The sequence below is a fragment of the Lissotriton vulgaris genome, chromosome 6 (genome assembly GCF_964263255.1).
Source record: "Lissotriton vulgaris chromosome 6, aLisVul1.2, whole genome shotgun sequence".
In the NCBI taxonomy this organism is placed as follows: domain Eukaryota; kingdom Metazoa; phylum Chordata; class Amphibia; order Caudata; family Salamandridae; genus Lissotriton; species Lissotriton vulgaris.
Window position 1 is genome coordinate 813,759,944 of NC_141694.1, and position 21,517 is coordinate 813,781,460.

General features: G+C 42.9%; 1 protein-coding gene across 2 annotated transcripts in view; it reads right to left on the reverse strand.

Moving 5' to 3' along the window:
• Positions 1 to 7,509: 7,509 nt before the first annotated feature.
• Positions 7,510 to 21,517, reverse strand: part of SPMIP3 (sperm microtubule inner protein 3) — a 100,514-nt gene continuing 86,506 nt past the window's right edge. For both annotated transcript variants that reach the window (XM_086925286.1, XM_086925285.1), the window contains exon 5: positions 7,510 to 7,880. In XM_086925286.1, coding sequence (XP_086781412.1) covers positions 7,825 to 7,880 — 56 coding nt within the window. In that variant the 3' untranslated portion in view covers positions 7,510 to 7,824. The remainder of the gene's footprint in view (positions 7,881 to 21,517) is intronic.

Genomic DNA, 21,517 nt, shown 5'->3' on the forward strand with positions numbered 1-21,517 from the left:
GTACAGCACATGAGAACAGTGGCGGCTGGTGACATTTGAAAGTGGGGGGGGGGGGGGGCGCAACATTTGTGGCGGCGTGCACCATGGCAAGTGAGCATAGTGAGCGAGGCCGAACAATGTAAGGAGGGTTGGGGCACCTTTACTTCCTTTTCTGTATCCAGGGCGGACATTTGGTAGCATGTACCTGCCTGCATCAGACAGGATCCTGGTGCAGGCATGTATATTCTACCAATGTCCGCGCTGGATAGATAAGTAAGTAAAGGTGACAGGTCATGAAACTCAAAGGCGCCTTCAGGTCTGACCAACAAGCCTCTGTTTTGGTGCGATCTCATCTCCCAGCAGGGAGCAGCACTGGAGGCCAGCAGTGCTTGAGGCGGTCACGGACTAGCGATACTTTGATGTGTGTAGTGTAGTTCACACTTTGGCACAGGGTCATGCTGTGCAGACAGTCAAGCCCGCCAAATCCATCCTGCCACAGAGGGATTATCGCGATTAAAGTGGTGGTAATTGGTTGTGTGTGCAAACATTATTTTAGCCCAAATCCAAGGCAAGATTTTTCTTACATTACATAACACTGAAAGCAAGAAAAATCTTGCGGTGGATTTCGTCTAAAATAATGTTTGCACACACATGAGTGTTTTGGTATGCAGTATTTAATTTAGCTCCCGAGATAGACACTACTGCAAAAGAGGCTCGAAATGACTTATTTTAGAACAAGTTACAAAGGAAAGAATATACGCGGTAAATACTAAAAAGTAGTAACGGACGGTAACAAAGCAAAGTTGCATTTGTTTTTCTTTTACTAACTAATTGGACGTGCATGCACACATTTGTACAGTACAGCTTTGGCGTTCACAGTTAAACTTCCCTAAAAATAAAATATAGGTCATCTCATTCATTCGTTTCCTTATTCAAAGTCCCGCCCCTTAGAACACACTCCCAGCCGGGGGGAACACCAACAATTTCGGTTCCCAAAACACACAATACCACGTCAACAAGGTCAGAAAAACTAGGCCCAAAACACCCCTTCCTCTTCTTCAATTTCATGCGAGTACTGCCTTGCAAACAAAACTGCAGCTACCCAGCTAATCGAAGCCCAAAAATAAATGTGCAGACTAGTCTAGTGCAAAAAAATGATAAACCGCTTTGCCGCTCCATGAAACCCACTTCTCCTCCGGCCCCCCACTAAACTTTAACAGCCTTCATCCCTCATAAAACTAAGTGTTTATTACCGTAAATGAAATGTTCAGCTACAGAAATAAAATGAAACTATATCAAAAGGCGAAGCTCCTTGAAAGGAAATACCTGAGAGAGAAAATGTGCTAAAACGCTGGAGCACAGCAATCAGAGGGGGGGAGATAGTAAGTCTGTTATACTGCCCGCCCCTAGGCTAGTCAGTGCACAAAACACAACGGGGGATAATGATTGAACAAATACATTATACAAGTTTACACACCTTGTTGTGCTAACAGTCACTCTTCTACACGTCGTTAGTCGTTGTCGTTGTCGTTACGTGTGTGGTCGACAGAGTGAAAGTAGTAGTAGAGTAGAGACAAGTACGCATACAGTCTTCTCGAACAATCTCTGTCCAATTGTCTGCACGTGCTCTCGTCTGTGCAGAGAGGAGGTGACTGGCCGGCCCGATTTGCCCAGCAGGCAGCAATGTCCAATCATGTAATGGCTTAACACTAAGCCATCACAGTGATTGGCCATTGCCCCACGTTGGATGCTCCCACCCCCGCGGTGCAAGTCAAGACAACTAGACTGCCAACCGCACTACATGCTGCAGAGCCAATCATGACACTGCTCTCTTCAGAGGAGAGCTGCTCTCTGAAGAGACCAGCGTCAGGATTGGATTGAGCACGAAAAAAACGCCGCTCATTTCAAAACCATTGGGATCCGTGGAGGTGCGCAAATCCCGTACTCGCCCATGCTTGCTTTTCAAATCACATAGGGTTGCTAGTTGCAGAAAGGGCAGCCAGACAAACCCCACATGCGCAGTGCGCACTGTGCCAGGCCAGGCCCAGCCATAGTACAGTAACAGACAGTGAGTGCAGGCCTGGCTGGTCATGTGATGTTATGATGACGTGATGCTGCAGCGCGACGGAGCGCTTTCATTGATTGAAGTTGATTTGAAGGTGCGTGTGATCGTTGTAAATTGCCCAAAAATAATTAGTGGGGCAACGCCCCACCGCCCAAACGGTAAAACCACCACTGCATGAGAAGCAGAGCTGGGGCATACGCTGGGGGCAGGGCCTGTGTGTGAAGCCACAGAGATGAGCATTAAACTCCGCCGTCTGCAGCTGAGAGACCAAGGAAAGGCCATGCATGGGAGAACCTGCACTGCCATAAAGTAAATAAATTACAGCTCCCTGCTGAATACACCGTGCACCTTGTGGGCACCGGGGGCAGAACTGTGCCAGCACTTTACTTACAAAAGGAAAGCACTGCAGGTGCCCAGCCTCAAGCAGAGCTCTAGTGACGAACATATGTGGAATTTGTCCTTCTTCCTTTTCAGATACAAGTAAAGCTTATGACTGGATTAAGTGCACTCCTGAGTGCCTCCAGAGCATCTACCATGGATTACACATACAGGGCAGTTCCCTATTACCGAATCGGTATTTAAGAATTTGGTAATTTACAGATTCTTTAAATGACCGATTCAGTAAATTACCGAATCCTTAAATTTAGCCCCTACATCTCAATAGCCTAATACCGGTCGGTAACGGCTGAAATTTGGTAATTTCGTCCGTTACCGACCGGTATTGGGCTACCTACCTCTGACCCTATGTCTTTTAAAAGCTCATCTGCTGGCACCTGTCAGTTTGTTAAAAAAATCCTGTGCATTGGGTTTTAGGAGATCATTTGCGAGGGGGGGGGGGGGCAACATTGTAACTGCCTAGGGCCATCCATAGGTTTTAATTCAGCACTGACACAGGGACACCTTGGGCTCACTTCATCTCCTTCAACTGTTCAATGACATCATGTCACACTGGGATCCCACTTCAGGAAACTACTAGTTATTGGTACCAGTTCCTCCAATCATTCACAGGGATCTTTAGTAGTGCTTAGTTGCCCAACATATTGCCAAGGGGATTCCTCTAGCTCATCCTTTCCCAGTAGTGGTAACAATAGATGCCAGTTGGGCTGAGAGGGGAGAGTTCTCCAGGAGTTCTGACTGTTCATGGCTTTTGGGTAGTGAAAGAGACGAAGAGCTCTTCCAAATGGAAGGAACTATTGTAACTATTCAAAGCCTTGACGCCCTTTGACCCCTGAGATTTGGACAGGCAGTTCGGATTCGGACAGACAGTCAGTTGACTTGGGCTTATGTAAATGCTGTGGGAGGAACCAGAAGTCTGAGTTGCAGCCTCTTAGTTAAGCAGACACTTCTTTTGGGCAGCGTCAAATCTCCTGTCTACTTCAGAAGTTTATCTTCTGGGGATGGAGAATGGGTGTGCGGATTGGTTGAGCGGACTTTTTCTAATGTCAGGTGCCCTCTTTCTCCGTCCGCTCCTGTTCCTTTCCATCCAGAGGAGGTTTGGAACATTTTAGTTAGTTTGTATCATTTCCGAATATTGTTTGGCCTTGGTTATGGTCTCTTCCTCCATCCACGGAAGCCTTAGCAATACATGCAATGTCTGTCCAGTGGCCCAAGGGGCTCTTGTATGCCTTTCCCCCATTTTATTTGTTGGGCAGGGTTTAATAGGAGATCAGGGAAGATCATGCAGATGTTCACCTGATAGCGCCTGCCTGGCCCCAGAAGCCATGATTCCCTCTGCTATAGCAGATGGCAGTGCTCTTCCCTTGGACCTTTCCAATTCATCCATCTATCCTCAGGTCTCTGAATCTGCCAGAAAGGTCTCTTCAGCGCTGTTACCCTTATCTATCCTAGAGTCCAGGCGCTCTTGCACTCTTAAGATTCATGATAGACACTGGAAGAAATTTAGTTCTTGGTGTGTTTCCAGAAACCTTCAGTTATTATCATATGAGGGGCTAGGATTCCTGACTTCCTGAGGACTGTCTTTTATCTGGGCTTGGCTGCCTCCTCTTGTAGAAGTCAGAAGGATCCCATTGGAACAATCAGAGGATCCAATCTCCTTTATTTCGATTTGTTAGCCGACTGTCTGCTGTTTTTCTTTAAGGTGTCCAGTGATCCACTCTTCTGTCCTTCCTTGGGATTTACCTTTTTTTCTGCATGGTGGCCAGGTTGATCCTTTGAACGTTTAGAGTGCACTCCTTTAAAGTTTTTAACTTTCAAAATTTGTATCTTGTTGGCTATATCTTCTGGGTGTAGGGTGGGGTAAACCGGTGCCTTATTGCCCCACTCTCCTTTTATTAGATTTTTTTCAGCTGAGGTACTACTTAGGCCCGATTCTTCCTTTCGGACTAAGATTTTGTTCCATGTTTCATGTGTCTCAGCCTTTGGTATACCTATTGTCTTTCTCGATCTTACTATAGAAGTAGAGGTCCTCTGGCAGTCTCTAGATTTGCATACAGATTTAGCTATTTATATAGATATAACTTATTTTAGGCAGGTGGATTTTCTTTTTTGTCACTTTTGGTTTAGCAAATAAGGGTCATCGTCCCTCTACAGCTACCCTGAGCCAGTGGGTCATATGGATTATTGCTGATTTACCAGAAAGCAGAAGTGTATCTTCTTTTTCAGGTTCAGGTCGTTCTACGATAAACATTTCTACATTTTGGGCAGCTTTTGGAACTGCTACTATTAAGGACATATGTGCCGTTACCACCTGGGATTCTCCTAATACCTTTATTTCTCATTACAGGTTATTTATGGGAAACCAATAAATAACTCTTTTGGTTTTGCTTTACAGTTTTGAAGTGATGTATTTAAAAAAAGAAAAAATGGAAAGGGATTAGAAAACGCCTATTGTTTCTTGGGCACTTTCTCAAGAAGCAATTAGTAGGAATGGCTGGGCGGGTGAGGAGGCAATGCATCAATTACTTACTGGTAATCTTGATCTCTCAGAGTCCTAGTCCTCCTCGTCCCAGGTCAATTTCTCTTCCGCCCCTCCCTGAATAACCATTTTCTGAAGTATACATTTTGACTTGGTATTCAGGAGGGTGAATGAGGTAGTCCATCATTTATCCTAATCGGTGGAGGGGCCAACCCGGTTCCCTGCTCGGCCTGTCTGGTTGATTGACTTTGTGGTATTTTTATAAATATTGGTGGATACTGTACATGTAAGAGACAGAGCCTCAAGAAGTAAGGACTGGGATGATAAGGACTAGGGCTCGAACTAATGAAGATTACTAGTATGTTACTGAAGCAGCTGCCCAGTCTCAAGCAGCTAACTGGTGACAAATGTACAGCCAGAATAGTTTTCGACACAGAAACGCACCTCACATGCATCACACCAACCTAGCAGCATTCAACACACAGGTGCCATTGCATGGGCGAGATGAAGGAAACAGACACTGCAGAGGATGGAAGATGGGGGCCATGGCACATGTAAGGGGCACATTGACAAAAGGACTAATGGCAGAGGGGTGGAGGAAGGGTATCCTTGGAGTGAAGGGGGAGCAGCAGGAGGAAGAAAACAGTCACTGCAGGAGAAGAGAGGAATGAGCTCCACCAGTGCTTTGATGCTGCTGGCCCAGGGCAGACAGAGCATAGGGGCCTCCTTTTTATTAACGAAAATAATAGCAACAGTTGCATTATGCTATGAATTACCAGCAATGTGTGTATGAACTACTTTTTTTGAGCAGTTCTACTCCTCGATATGCCATGGGCTGATACCTATGCTGATGAAAAAATCTCAAAGCCAATGTGTAAGCCAAGCTGGACCACAGTAGCCAATGGCTAAAAAGGGCCATCCAAAAGCCCCTTTCTGTATGTAGAGTATGCCTATGTGCCTGATTTGTTTTGTTTTATGTTGTATGATATGTAATGGTGTGTGAAGACATGAGCACTTGCCAGACAACTAAAGATGTCTGCAGGCAAGACCTAAAAAGAAAAGAAAATCAGTATATTTTTGTTTTCCAGGATGTAGAGGGACAACAAGAGGTTTGCCTTACAGCAGGAAGAAAGCTGAGGAAGCCAACAGAGAGGATTATACAGTAACTCTCAGGGAATACCTTAGTGCTGTTTAGATAGCCAAAAGCTAATGTTTTCACTCAGAATGTATAAATGAAAATAGGTCAGTGTGCATTTTGTTACATATGCCCTCAAGGCAGTACACTTAAATATCACATAAATAAAACTAAAATGGGCTGTAGATTTTCAATTTTAAGAACAGTGTCAAGAAGGTGTTCCAGCTATGCATATACACACACATGCTTCAAGCAGTAGTTTGGCCTCGGGACTTTCATGGTGGGACTTTTGTTTTTCAACCCTCAGATTTGCAGCGTTTGAAAAGGTCAACCATCAAGAGCATTCTGCTGTTATCACATATGGAGGAAGGAATGGTGACTGGGAGCACAAACCAGCTCTTGCAATTCAGTTTTCTCAGTCCTGGGGGTGGGGTGATAGTGAGAAGCACTGCTGCTGCTTTTAGTACAGGGGGGCGATGTTGCAGCTCTGTTGCAAAACTGGCTACCAGTAACAAAATGGCCCCCATCAATCTAAAAATGGCCCCCACCCTTCTGGCACACGGGGGAAAACACCAGGTGCCCGCTATGGCCAGTCCGGCCCTGAATGGTGATCTCTGAGATTTAGTTTTGATCAATTGCATTATGTTTTGCCTCAGAAGAATGTTGAGCTTGCAATAAAGCTGGCGTGTCGAGATGATTGCAAACAATCTGAAACACACTTTGCTTTTTAGCAGCGTCTCATTCAGAAGAATACTTATTACTAGACTTCTAAAGCCCCTATATACTATATGTCTGGTCTCTGAATGTAGACTTAAAGCCAGCCTGCTGCCAAGGTCTATACTTGTTGTTAAATGCCCTAAACTAGAGTTATAGTTATAACGAGGGAGTGGGCCTTTAATAACCGGTATAGCCCAAGGCAGAAGAGCTGTAAGGCTCTTAAAGCATTCCACCAACTGAGGGTAGAATGTTCTAAATTAAAAAGGAATAACAGAAAGACAAACATTGGAAGGTAGTAGCAGAAAGCTTGTAGCAGCCATTATTAGCAGAACCACTTAATTGTCTTCTAAGAAACTCTCAACATTTCAATATTTGATATTAGGTGTTAATTAATACCCTGCTCAATGTAACTCATTTGATTGACCTCAGGAGGATGAAAGTCTAAGTCTACTTGCTAAGAATAGAACCTGCAATCTTCAGCTTGCAGACACATTGCTGTAATGAATGCGTTAGTCCACTCAGCTGCATTAGGCATTTGAATAAACGTTTGTCTATGTCATACGGTAATTCAGTATCACTAGTCCTCAAGGTAAGAGCAACTACTTTGAAAATAGTTTTACGATTTAGTCATCAATTGATTTGTCTTGGAAAATGTAACATTCATCTATTTCAATCAATGACTAATTCTATAAGTACTTTATTTAAATAATAATTGAGACTAGGCGCAAACAGGATGTTAGCATCTTATGTTTATTAGAGGATAAAGGATTTACGGGACGCTAAAAGGGTGTCTTAAGAATGGGTGGAGGCGGCGATACACCCATCACAAATATTGCTGTTCGTGAAATTCTCAATACATAAGTACCAGTCGATCGTTGCACTTGTAAAGCTGTCTGATTGCTTTGCGTCTAATAGAATCAGGCTTTTGAAGAAAAGCACGGAGGCTTGTCTTTTTTTGTAATTTTTCTTTCGTGTGTGTTTCAAGAACATCCTGGGAGCCCCGGGAACCAACGAGTTGTGCATCCCTGCTTGTTCTCATCTTGCCCGGGCTGGTTACTTCTTGAGAGGTCCATTGTGTGTCACAGGCGTGTACTTAACATAATCGTTTTCTGGAAGAAAAAAAGATGCACGTGTCATTAAAATCAGTGTTTTTGTTATACCTTTTAATCCCAGTTTAAACCCAGTTTATAATATGCGTGACGTGTGGATTTATTTTAACAAATGTTATTCTTCTCTAATACTCACTCCTACGGACCCACACCTGCATGTATAGGCTCCGCGACGTCACCTGTGAGCCAAACCATAACAGCCTCAAACTGTGGGGAGCAAGGGGATGTCGAAGCACGCATTCTTCAGCCCAAACAATAGCCAACAGCGAATCTTGATTCCACCTCATGCCTCTCTCTCTTCACTGATATATTCTCCCTTCCCTTATGGTAGGTTCATTTTCATCCCAGCTTTCTCCCTAGTCTACAGTTTTTCCATCTTTCTTTTTCTCCGTATTTACCCCTGTGCTGCTTTTATTGCTCTCGATCTTGGTTAAAGTCTGATGATTAAATAAGTCTTGGGGCCCTATTATAGATAGGGCGCACTTTCTCTTAAAACAGGTGCATGGGGTGCAAACAGAGGAAGTGCGTCCTCTTCTATTGAATGCGCTGCCCCCAGGGACGCTGCGAACATACACTGCCCCCAGGGACGCTGCGAACATGCGCTGCCCTGGGGGCTGCGCATTCAAGTGAAAAATGGAGCGCCTTTGAAGCAGCCTCTCCGTGTCTCACTGTGCAGGCGGCAACCAGCCTGCATTTTTCGGGGGGATCAGGGATCCCCTTGCAGGTGTGTGCAGTGAGTGACTGCACCCACCTGCAAAGGGGTGTCTGGCAGGTCCATAGGACTCCCGTTGCCCCCTTCCAGAGGGCTGCTATCAGGGGGTGCACTGAAAGCTTCTTTGCCTCTGCCCCCGCGTCTGTAATGGTGCGCGGGCGCAGAGGCAAAGGGATTCCCTCATTTGCAATGGGGCCACGCCTCTACGCAAATGAGGGAACACCCTTGGGTGATTGCACTGGTGCTATATGTGCACAAGCATCTGCGGCCCTTTCTGTAATGTCAAAGTGCCCCGGGGTGCGCAAAGCAGGCGCACATGCTGTTATGCCCAGAGGCCACTGATGGAGCAAGATTTTGAATAAAATTCTGGTTTAACTTGCGAAGTTAATCTCTCCTAATAAAAAGTAAACAGATTAATAAGCTTGTGGTGAAATTATTAATCAACATAGTTTTAAAAATGCACACATGAAATACATGCGGGACTAATGTGCTTTTTGTTGCAAATGCAAAGAAAAATTAATAAACTAATTTTGTCTATTGTCTTTGTCAGTATTAAATGCGGCAGTTTTAATTTAATGGCATGTGCTTATTTTATGTGCTTATGTTATGTCTTTTGTGATAAAAGCTCTAAGAGTTCCTGACATTCGAAAAGAATTGGTGAATATAACGCTGCATTCTTGTGCTTAAGCTAGGTAACATAATTAACCGTGTTATTTAGCAAAGGGGGAGGGTAACAGAATGGGTCTCAATTCTTTAATTAATTGATTTCTTGTGTTTGTTTAATAATAGTTTTCGAAGTGAGGCCTAAAGTTGGCTCAAAGAAAATATGGCTGACTGAGCTGCAGACGAAAAGCTTGTCCGGAGTAAACTTTGGCACATGCGCAGCAGTGAGGATTCTTACTGCATTGAACTAAGAAAAACATTTCTTTAACTGTGCTGAGCGAGCTCACGGAAAGAGTACAAGGACAAAGATATGAGTGGTCTGCCAAGGCTAGGAAGTCTGATTTGAGACTGAGGAAAATTGTAACATCTTGAGGAAATGGAGTGCATGGAAGTAAAAGACAATAGGGCTTATGTGAAGCCTGGACTTGGTCAAAATTCAGAGATGACCTAACAGTGGACTGACATGGATCAGCCAATGAGAAGTCTGGATTCCATTGAAAGAATGTAAAATGTAGAAATTTTAGCTAGAGAGAAAGGTATAAATTATGTCACCATGAGTGGAAAAAAAACTTTTTCTTTCCGACTCCTGAATGGTGCGCGTTATGCTGATGGACCTTTAGCGCATGTAAGGACAGCAGATTTATAAAGATTTACCGCCCGATTCATGAACCTAAATTGCGCTCGCAAGGGACCGGATTCTGAGAATCCGCCCTTTGCGAGAGCGATTTTTGCATTTGGGATTCAGCATCCCAAATGCAAAAATCGCTAATTGCGATGTCGCAAATGTGCGAGGAATTACATTTAAGGAATCTCTATTAGAGATTCCTTAAATGCAATTCAACATCCAATTTAAATTTGCGAATTCGCAATTTCTTGCTGCAATTTACCGCGAGGTCAGACCTCGCGGTAAATTGCGAAAACTCAGAAAAATGCATTTAAATGCATTTTTCTGAGTTGCATGTTACACACACATGTCCTTTGGACATGTGTGTGTGCAACACCTGTGTGAAATTTCATTTGAGGGGTGCTACAGGGTGTCCTGTGCACACCCCTGGCACCCTTCAAATCGCAATCTTATTTGCGATTAGCTAATTGCTAATCGCAAATAAGGAATACTCCCCATTCATTCCTATGGGCCTTTTGGCCCATAGGAATGAATGGCGAGTTATTCCTTATTTGCGATTAGCAATTAGCTAATCGCAAATAAGGAATCAGTAGGAATCGCATTTTATTATGCGATTCCTATATGATTACCAGTTTGCGAGTCCTTAATAGCGAATCGCTATGATTCGCTATTAGGGGCTCGCAAAACGGCCCGTTGATGAATCAGGCTGTTATTCCTTTCTAGGTGAAGACAGATTGAGACAGGGAAATAGATTCAGGGAAAGGAAACTGTTATTCTGCTAATTCTTCATGTTTCTATTTTGACTTTGAAATGTCAGTTCTAATTTTCACTTTCTTATTAAAAATGTTGCTTTCTTATTTGCTTTAAAATAAAGATTATAAACTTATAATGCTCTTTTTATGAATAATAAAGCTAATAAAATTAGATTTTATATGACAAGCTGGTCTTGTTTATTCATGGTCTAGTTTCCATTAGTTGATCCATCAACCATAGTGATTTGATTTAAGTGTAAAATTGTTTTATTTCATGATGTTGTATATATTAGTGTAAATAATAATGTGAATAGAATATAAATCAAATCACTTGATTCAGTTGCTCAATAATTGTCTCATTGGTGTTATGGGCCTGTAAAAGTGTTTATAAATAATGGTGAGTATTGAGGTGATAGGTAGTGTTTATGAGACAGTTTTTCTGTAGGAGCGCTGGATCATTTCCTTGGTAGCAGAGGATGGTTACTATGGTAACTGACATGTTACATGGTAAATACATAGGATTACATGTTTAAAACTTGTTAAATTTGTTTAGTTGTTATATGTAGTCTAAAGGTTTTTTCCAGCAGTGTGAAAATTCCTAGTTGTGCCGGCATGAGTAGTATGACAAGTGAGGTTACACAGTGCATTTGTTCTGTTTCAAATTAGTGGCATCGTCGTATATCACTAGTGTTGTGGTCGTACAGCACAAGTTTAGGGAAATCTTAGGTGTGTAAGGTAGAATGGATAGTGAGGATTGTCTATGAAATTGAAACTTTCGAGTATAGGGACTTCTAGTAGTAGAATTTATTCAAGCTTGAGTGAAGGGTAAGGAAGCGTTGTCTATCTTACTGGTGAAAGAGGATTTCTATTGGTGAGTTAAAGTCCTACTATAGATTCATGTATGTATGGTTAGGGATTCTTTTTGTATGAATGTGCGCAAATGAATGGGTAGAGTAGTCTTACTTTATCGACGAATCTGAATATTCTGTGAAAATAGCATCGTCTATTTCACGCGAAAAGAATACTTGAATGTTTGAGAAAACTATCACTTTATTTAGCGAAGCAGACAGATGGTTTGTTTAATGTGAAGTTGTTAACTAAATTTCATTGAAAGTTTTGTAAATATGGCACTGTGAAAATTTTTGTAAGGGAGGGGTTAGTTGAAAGAGCGAGAGACGGAGCAGAGAAGTCTGCAGCGGTAGCATACCTCACTAGTGCCCACGCTGTGATTGGCTAGCATATGTCACAGTGTTCGGGCACAGATTGGTTCACGTGACAAGACAAGCTTACAGCTGATTGGCTCTTCCTGAAAAATAGTAATTCTATTGGTTGAGCAGAATAGTGACGTGGCTTAACCTGATTGGCTTGTTGGTGAGTTTTGCGCACGGATTGGTTGGTGTTGCGAATAACAACTTCCTTGTTACAGAAATTGTTACGATCTTTTTCGAAGTTGAGGAAATCATTTTAAAAACATGGATTATTATTTTCAGAAAGAGAAAAAGAAACTTTCATGGTTTCAGAAATTGAAAAATAAATTGAAACCTGACGAGAAAATTGCGACGCGAGGCGGAAAATTAAATTCATAAGTACAAAACGCCTGCAGCCTATATGTTAGGTGAATATGGTTACCATACTTGTCTCTGGATTGAGAATTGGATGAAATATACTGAGAATGATGGTGTTTTAGCTTGGCCAGAAGACGGATCATTTAATATAGCGGTTTTGAAAAACGTAAGAGAAAGAATGACAAGTCTTGTACCGAAACCTAGACCTACACAATTTGAAGCTTTAGTTGAATGGGAAGATGAGATGCATGAATTAGAACGAGAGAGTAGAGGAATTCCAAAAAGATTACTTAGAGAGAAACATCAGGATAGAATGCGTCGATGGAGAAGTGCAGACATGTGTGACGCCTTGTACCCAGTGAGACTAGTTAATGAGACATCTGGAAAAAAGCGTTCTCAAAAGAAAAATAATACTAGAGAAGAGAGTGATTCAGAAGATGCGGTTTTAGAAGAAATTTATACTAAAAAAACGTCACCTTTTCAACCAGTTTGTACATGGACTACTCCTCCAAGTGCCCCACCTAGAGAAATTATTGATGAAACATCCCCTGAAACGAATTTGACTAATAATAAAACTCCAGAAAGAGCAGAAACAGGACTTAATTCAAATATATCACCAGTAAATAGTAATTTCACTGAAACTCCAGTTCAGAGAAATGAAACCCCAAGAAATGAAATCAGAGCAGATAAGTATAAAGAATTACCATTACCAGATACATCAGAATATATTCGTTCTGCAAATGAATTAATACAGCAATTAACTAAAAATATGGAAGCAGTAACAGTGCCTGTAACGATTGGACCTGTTCTTCCAGTATTTGATCAAAAAGAAATCAGACATTCAGCTTTAACTGTTCCATTAAATACGGAAATACAAAAAGTAACTGAAAATTTTTATTCGGATTTAACTGAAATTCATCGAGAGAGAATGAGGATGCCTGACTTAACTCTTAATCAAAGCTTAACATGTAAAACCCCAATTGGTGCAGATTCTGATTCTGAATCGTCAGTAAAAAGTATTAATAAAATACATTTAACTCCAGATGGTAAATTACTTGATGTTGGAAAACTGAAAGCAGATTTAGAAGAATTAATTATTGGGACAGTTGGAACTGACAGTTTAAAAGCATATCAGGATGATGAATTATTGTTTATTTGTAAAAGCATAACATGGAAAACGAAAAACAAATATGATCAATTGGAAGAGATGGCTATTGAATTAGAAGTAGATCTAAGTAAACAGAAAAATTTGCAGAAAAATTACAGGGTGGATTTTTCTGAAAAAGACATTGAAAACATGAATACTTCAGGAAGGATTATGCATATAAAAGATTTAATTACGATTTTAAGAAATTGGGGTGAATTAAGTAAATGGAGAGCAAAATGGTCAAAGAAAAGAGATGAAGACAGAACAAGTTTAAATTTTCTTGTGAAAGAAAAAGATAAAGTAGTAAATGAATTTCCAATGAGAGAAATAGCAGGTGGAGGATTTGTGTATGTCCCATGGACAAGACAGGACATTTTGATGTTTACGAATAATTTTCCTCGATTGAGAGAAAAACCTGTGGAATGGTATCGGCAGGTAGAAAGGTTTGTAAAAGTTTCAAAGGTTTTGTGGGTTGATCTTGATGGTTTGTTTGACATAATTGTCTCATCAGATCTTTAGACAGAATGTAAAATTTCTATAGATTGGCCTAGAGAAGAACCCTCTCGAGACAAAATAACAGGTGCTCCTTCACCAGATGTAATGAAATTGTATGATAAAGTAATTGTGTTTTTGAAAAATAAGATTCCCCCAAAGGAGGTAGTTTGGGTTAAAATAGACAGAACAACCCAAGAGCCAAAAGAATCAGTACATTAATTCTATGAAAGATTACTGCTGGTATTTTAACAATACAGGCAATCCATCTCACCCCACAAACAGCGGATCTTAGCGCTGTTTAGAGGCAAACATCCCACGGCCGCCATCGCTGCTGAAACGCGAGGCCACGCCCACCCGTCAGGCCACGCCCACCCCCAAGCCTATGTAAGCGCTGACTGATAGCGCGTCATTAGGAAACTTCAGACCTCTGAGGCGGAAGCCGGAGGTGTTCTCACTCGCTTTTTTAAAAATTTTGTGATTTGTGTTTAACATTATTTTTAACTTTGTGCACCTACCCAGAGCTATTCTCTGCTATTCCCACCAAGCAGGCAATCCATCTCACCCCACAAACAGCAGATCTTAGCGCTGTTTAGAGGCAAACATCCCACGGCCGCCATCGCTGCTGAAACGCGAGGCCACGCCCACCCGTCAGGCCACGCCCACCCCCAAGCCTATGTAAGCGCTGACTGATAGCGCGTCATTAGGAAACTTCAGACCTCTGAGGCGGAAGCCGGAGGTGTTCTCACTCGCTTTTTTAAAAATTTTGTGATTTGTGTTTAACATTATTTTTAACTTTGTGCACCTACCCAGAGCTATTCTCTGCTATTCCCACCAAGCAGGCAATCCATCTCACCCCACAAACAGCAGATCTTAGCGCTGTTTAGAGGCAAACATCCCACGGCCGCCATCGCTGCTGAAACGCGAGGCCACGCCCACCCGTCAGGCCACGCCCACCCCCAAGCCTATGTAAGCGCTGACTGATAGCGCGTCATTAGGAAACTTCAGACCTCTGAGGCGGAAGCCGGAGGTGTTCTCACTCGCTTTTAAAAAAATTTTGTGATTTGTGTTTAACATTATTTTTAACTTTGTGCACCTACCCAGAGCTATTCTATGCTATTCCCGCCAAGCAGGCAATCCATCTCACCCCACAAACAGCGGATCTTAGCGCTGTTTAGAGGCAAACATCCCACGGCCGCCATCGCTGCTGAAACGCGAGGCCACGCCCACCCGTCAGGCCACGCCCACCCCCTCTCTCTATAAATGTGCTTCCCACGCAAGCGCAGCGGACGAGCGCAGCGGGAGCGCCGTTTGCGCGCCGAAGGCACGCCTAAGGCAAGCCCGTCTGCGCCCGTCCGCGCCTGGCCCGTGCCTAGGGCCAGTCCCCCTGGCTGTCGGGCTGTTTCTGGTCGTACTTGCTGGACCAGATCCCAGCTCCTCCTTCTAAAACCCACATCTTGCCCGTCCACTACACGTTGCAGTCCCTGTCACCTGGACGACGCCCCTTTCTTCTGCCTACAATGCAACTTTACCCTCCCGCCTTGGAGCCTTCGCCCCTCTCCCTGCCTCAGCCTGCCGAAACGCCTGTCCCACCCTCTGACGCTGAAAGCAGGTCTGATTAACTGTCGTTCCTTGCCCCGCCATTCCAACGAGATCTGGACGTCAATTGTTTCAGACGCCTGGGATATTCTGTTTCTTACTGAGTCCTGGCTTAGAGATACCTCTACCCCCGATATCCACCTAGCTACCCCTCCGGGCTATCTCTTAAAGGGTATCAATCGTGAAGGGGCAAACTAGGAGGCGGTCTTACCATTATCCTAAAATCCCATCTCAATCTGTCTATCACCAAACTGACGAATATCGGGATGATTGAAGCTATGTACTTCACTATCTCGGATACCGCGGCAGTAGTATTGGCGGGTACTCTAGTCTATAACCCTCCTACTGCCTCGACTCTCTCTCTAACGGCATTTACCCACCTGATGGCTGATCTCTCCCTCAAACACCAACATTTTCTGGTGCTTGGAGATTTCAACCTCCACGTGGACAACTCTCTCTGCTCGAAAGCTAGCAACTTGCTAGAAACGATGCAGAGCCTGAACTTGCTTCAGTTAGTCAAGGGCCCAACACACACAGCTGGGCATACACTTGACCTTATCTTTGCTAATTTCTCGAATATCACAGTCTTTCCTTCCCTCCCTCTCACCTGGTCTGATCACCATCTTGTCCCTAAGTTCGAGACCCACACCTACTGTCCTTAGGAAAGAGCTGGGAAGAAAGTGGCATAAAGTTAACTGTGCAACCTTAGACCCCTTATTCAACTATCAGCCGGACCCTCTGTCTAGTGACATTGATGAAAATGTGTCCAGACTCAATTCCGCGCTGCTCCTTGCCATCGATTCCATCGCCCCTCTGAAACCCATCACTTTTGCTAGAACACGCCCCTCTGCCCCTTGGTTCTCTCCGACCCTCCGTGAGGAAAAAAGCCGCTGCAAACGACTTGAACGCAAGTGGTGGCAGAACTATGACCCTGAATCCAAAGCAATTTACAAAACCGCTCTGAAAAAATTTCTTAAACAAAAAAAAGTTACCATGAGAGACTACTTCTCACTACAAATCTCTAACACTAAGAACTCCTCTAAAACCCTTTTTAATATTGTCAAAGAATTTGTAAACCCCCCCGCCAGGGCCTCGCAGAACCCCTCTAGCCAGGCACTATGCGATGGACTGTCTGACTATTTCCTTGAAAAAATTGATAAAATTAGAACTTCGTTTCCTACTGAGGAATCCCCCCCGGTCCCCACTGTGATGGCCCCGGAATCTGCCTCTTTACAGTCTTATAACGAGCTGACTCTTGAGACCGCACTCAGGCTATTCACCCAGTGCAGATCTGGTTCTCCTTCCGACTTAATTCCTGCCAAGGTTATGGGTGACCTGGCCCCCTCACTGGCTAGCCCTTTTCTTTCTATTTGGAATGCCTCCCTCTATCATGGCATCTTTCTAACTGCCTGGAAGGAAGCTCTGCTGGTCCCCATTCTGAAAAAGCCTGATGCCGATCCTACAAAATTTTGCAACTATCGCCCCATCTCCCTCCTCCCCAAACCCGCAAAAATTCTGGAAAAGGCCGTGCAGCTGCAACTGACAGAATATCTAGAAAATAACTCTTTACTACACGACTCCCAATCCGGCTTCAGAGCAGGCTTCAGCACCGAGACTGCTCTCTTGGAAGTGGCTGAGACTATCCGTGAGTGTGTGGATAGGGGCGAGGAGGCCATGCTGGTCCTCCTCGACCTATCCGCCGCTTTTGATACGGTTTCACATAAAATCTTATTAAACCGTCTAAAGCAGGCCGGAATCGGTGGCTCTGCTCTCGCCTGGATTGAGTCCTTCCTCACTGGCAGAACTCAGAAGGTGGCGCTCAAACCTTTCAAATCAGAGGGTAAACCCCTGCTGTGTGGTGTCCCGCAGGGCTCTGCCCTGAGCCCTCTGTTTTTTAACGTTTATCTCGCACCCTTGGCCGCAGTGGTGGAGTCTTGTGGAGTCAGAGTGGTCTCTTACGCTGATGATACTCAGCTGATATTCTCTTTTAGAGACCACTCTGACTCCACCTTTGCCAACTTCCGCCAATGTTTGGACAACATCTGTGCCTGGATGACCAGCAACCACCTTAGACTTAATGCTGACAAGACAGTAGTCCTGTTTTTTAACCAGAAAACTCCAATATCCCCCCAGCCTGTGGTGGCCCACAGTACTTAACCCTGCGCCCACCCCTGTTCAATCAGTACGTAACCTGGGCTTTCAATTCGATGATCACTCTCTTGTAAAGCGCAAATTAACAAGGTCACCTCAGCCTGCTTCGCGAAACTTCGCATGATTAAAAAGATCTTTCCTTACCTTCCCTTGGACGCCCGCAGAACGATCACTCAGGCCCTCATCACATCTCATCTAGACTACGCCAACAGCTTATATGCCGGTGCCCCTCAATATCTGATCGATCGTCTTCAGATCGTTCAGAATGCGGCAGCCAGACTGATTGGAAATATCCCCTACCGTCAGTCGGTTGCCTCCTATTGCAAAGAGCTACACTGGCTCCCCATTGCAAGCCGCATTCAATTCAAGATCCTCACCCTCGCCTTTCGGGCTATCAACGGCCTCGGGCCTGGATACCTGAAAAAGCGAGTGGTAATATCTCAATCTGTCAGATCATTGAGATCTAACAACTTACGCCTCTTGACTGCACCTCGCTTTCGACGTTCCAGAATGGGCGGCAGAGGGTTCAGCGTAACTACTGCTAAACTATGGAACTGCCTCCCACTCGACCTCAGGTTCTGCCCGTCTGAATCCATCTTCCGTAGTAAATTAAAAACATGGCTGTTCTCCAGATTATGATTCTAGTCCTACAATCGGCTTGATTCTCTCCTTCTTTCCTGAGTTTCTGTTTTAGCGCCGGGACACCCCTCCGGGGGTAGCTGCGCGCTGTATAAGCTACTTAAAATAAATAAAAAATGAGCATCTGAGTGAGAAGGATATGAGCCATTTTATATACAGATTTGTATATGGCTTGAGACCTGAAATTAGTGAAATTATAAGAACTGGAATAGTTGGGTGGCAATCACATACAGTTGATAATATTTTGAGAAAGGCAAAATACTGTAGTGATGAGATAGATGCTAAATAAAAGAAGCTGAAAGAAAAAGCAATGTGGGCACAAGTGAACGTGGCTGAACAACAGATAGCAACTTTAGGAAATAAAAATGCTGATCAGAATTAAGGTAAATTTAAGGGTAATTATAATAAGCCAAAGTTAATGGGAAATATAGAAGAGTTGAAACAGAAACTCCCATGTTTTAATTGCGGCGAAATTGGACACTGGAAGTGCGAGTGTAAGAATCCGCCCAGAAATTTTGTTAAAAATCAATCATTAAATCCACAGATGCAGAATGAGATGAATCAGCAGCAACAGCTACAGCGACAGGTAGTGTTTCAGCAAAGTCAGTTGCCACATCAGTTACCACAACCGCCACTTCCAAACTGTGTAAATTTGCAGAGATACAGTACAGAATCAGGATTCAGCGGAGGTGAACAGGTAAACAGATCACAGAGAGTGAATGTGTCAAATCTGTCACAACAATTCTGGTTGAAGGAAGATGGAGGGTGTGATTCTGATGATTACTTCTGATGGTGCCTGAGAGAGGAGGAAGAGTGTGTGCTTGGAGCCACTCTTGAGGTAGATCAATCTGGTCCATTTGTGAATGGTAAAGTGAATGATGTGGAAATTACTTTCCTAGGGGATACAGGTGCTACCCGTTCTACTGTTAGATCAGTGGAAATAGAAAACCTACCTCTCTCTGGTGAGAAGATCCAAGTAGTTGGTATAGCTAATCAACAGATTAAAACAGATGTAACTAAACCAGTTGAAGTTGAAATAGGTAAATTTAAAGATATGCACAGATTTATAGTTTGTGATAGCAGTCCGGTAAATCTGTTAGGTAGGGATATACTCTGCAAGATGAACTGCGCAATATATTGCTCACCGGATGGTATCGAGCTTCAAACTCCAGAAGAAGATGGTCTTTACAAATTAACAATGTCAATGGTTGAGGCAGAAGAAAAAATATTATTTCCTGTGTTTGATAAAAACAATCTGCCTGAAGAATTAAAAGAGACAGTAAATGTAAAAATTTGGGATTTCACTGGAGATGAAATGGGATTGATGTAGACCCAGTGCAAATAACAGTAAAACAAGGAGTAGATTATCCAAATATTCCTCAGTATAAAATGAAAGCAGAAGTGATTGAGGGAGTAATTCCTGTAATTGAAAAATTCATAAAACAGGGTGTTCTAAGAGAGATTGAAAGCAGCCCATGTAACTCACCAATTATGGGAATCAAAAAACCAAATGGAACTTTCAGAATTGTTCAGGACCTGAGAAAAGTTAACAAAATTGTTGTTCCATGTTGTCCAGTTGTACCAAACCCAGCGGTAATTTTATATCAGATTCCGCATGATGCAGAATGGTATACAGTCATTGATTTATGCAATGCATTCTTTACTGTTCCATTGCATCCAGAAAGCCAACAAATGTTTGCGTTCAGATTCAAAGAGTGTATTCTAGCATGGTGTAGAATCCCTCAAGGGTACACTGAGAGTCCATCTATTTTTATTCAGTTGCTGAAGAAATCCTTGGAAAATGTAGATTTACCTGGAAAATCAACATTAGTGCAGTATATTGATGATCTCCTTGTTGCTGCAAAAACAAGAGATAATTGTGTAACAGATACCATTACTCTTTTAAATCATCTGGCAGATGAGGGACACAAAGTATCTCCTGCGAAATTACAGTTTTGCAAACAAGAAGTAAAATATCTTGGTCACAGAATTGCAAAAGGTACCAGACAGGTAACAACGGAAAGAATAAAAATGATTCAAGCAATGCAACCTCCAAAAACACAGAGACAGGTTAGAATGTTTCTAGGCATGGTAGGTTATTGTCGCCAATGGATTAGTGGATTTTCTGTAATTGCAAAGCCTTTGCAGAGACTGACAAAAGCAGACATAAAAGATCCGATTAGTCTAACAAAAACTGAATTGGAAGCTTTTGAACAGTTAAAAAGAAGTTTGTGTGAAGCTCCAGCAATGGGAATGCCTGATTATGAAAAAGAATTTGAGTTGTATTGCAGTGAAAGAGAAGGTTGCGCATTATCGGTTCTGATTCAGAGACATGGAAGCCAGAGAATCCAATAGCATATTTCTCAGCTGTTCTTGATCCTGTTGCAAAAGCATTACCAGGTTGCTTAAAAGCAGTAGCTGCAACTAGTGTGAGTTTGGAACAAAGTGAAGGAATAATTATGGGTTTTCCTGTGAAAGTATATGTGCCACATTCTGTTGAAATTCTCCTTACCAGAAGCAAAACACAGCATTTGACAAGTAACAGGTTGACAAAATATGAAAAAGTGATTCTTGGATCAGACAATGTCTCGATTGCGAGATGTGTAAATCTGAATCCTTCCACATTGTTACCTGACACATCTGAAACAGAAATCAGAGATGAAATTGTTGATCATGAATGCCTGGATGTATTAGAATATTGCACAAAACCAAGGCAGGATATTAAAGATGTTCCATTGCCTGAGTCAGACTATGTTTTGTTTGTTGATGGTTCATGCCTGAGATCAGATGAAGGTGTGCTGCACTCAGCATATTCAGTATGCACGGTTGCAGATGTGATTGAAGCTTCAAGTCTCAAAGGAATTCGTTCAGCTCAAGTAGCAGAATTAGTTGCTTTGATTCGAGCATGTTTATTGGAAAAAGGACAAAAGATTACCATAGTGACTGATAGTCAGTATGGCTATGGCGTAGTTCATGACTTTGGCCAGCTTTGGTCTCAAAGAGGTTATTTAACTTCTGCGGGGTCACCAATAAGGAATGCCACATTAATAAAAAGACTAATTGATGGAATTCAGTTACCAGAAAAAAATGCAGTAGTTAACTGTACAGCTCGTCAGAGAGGAATGGATTATATAACAAAAGGAAACTCATATGCTGATGAAATTGCGAAATTTTGTGCAAGACATAATGCAGCAGTCAATCGGGAAAAAGAAAATGAACATGTTTTGAACTCATTTATGCTAATATCTGTAGTTGATACTTGGCAGGGAGTAAAACAATTGCAAGATGAGGC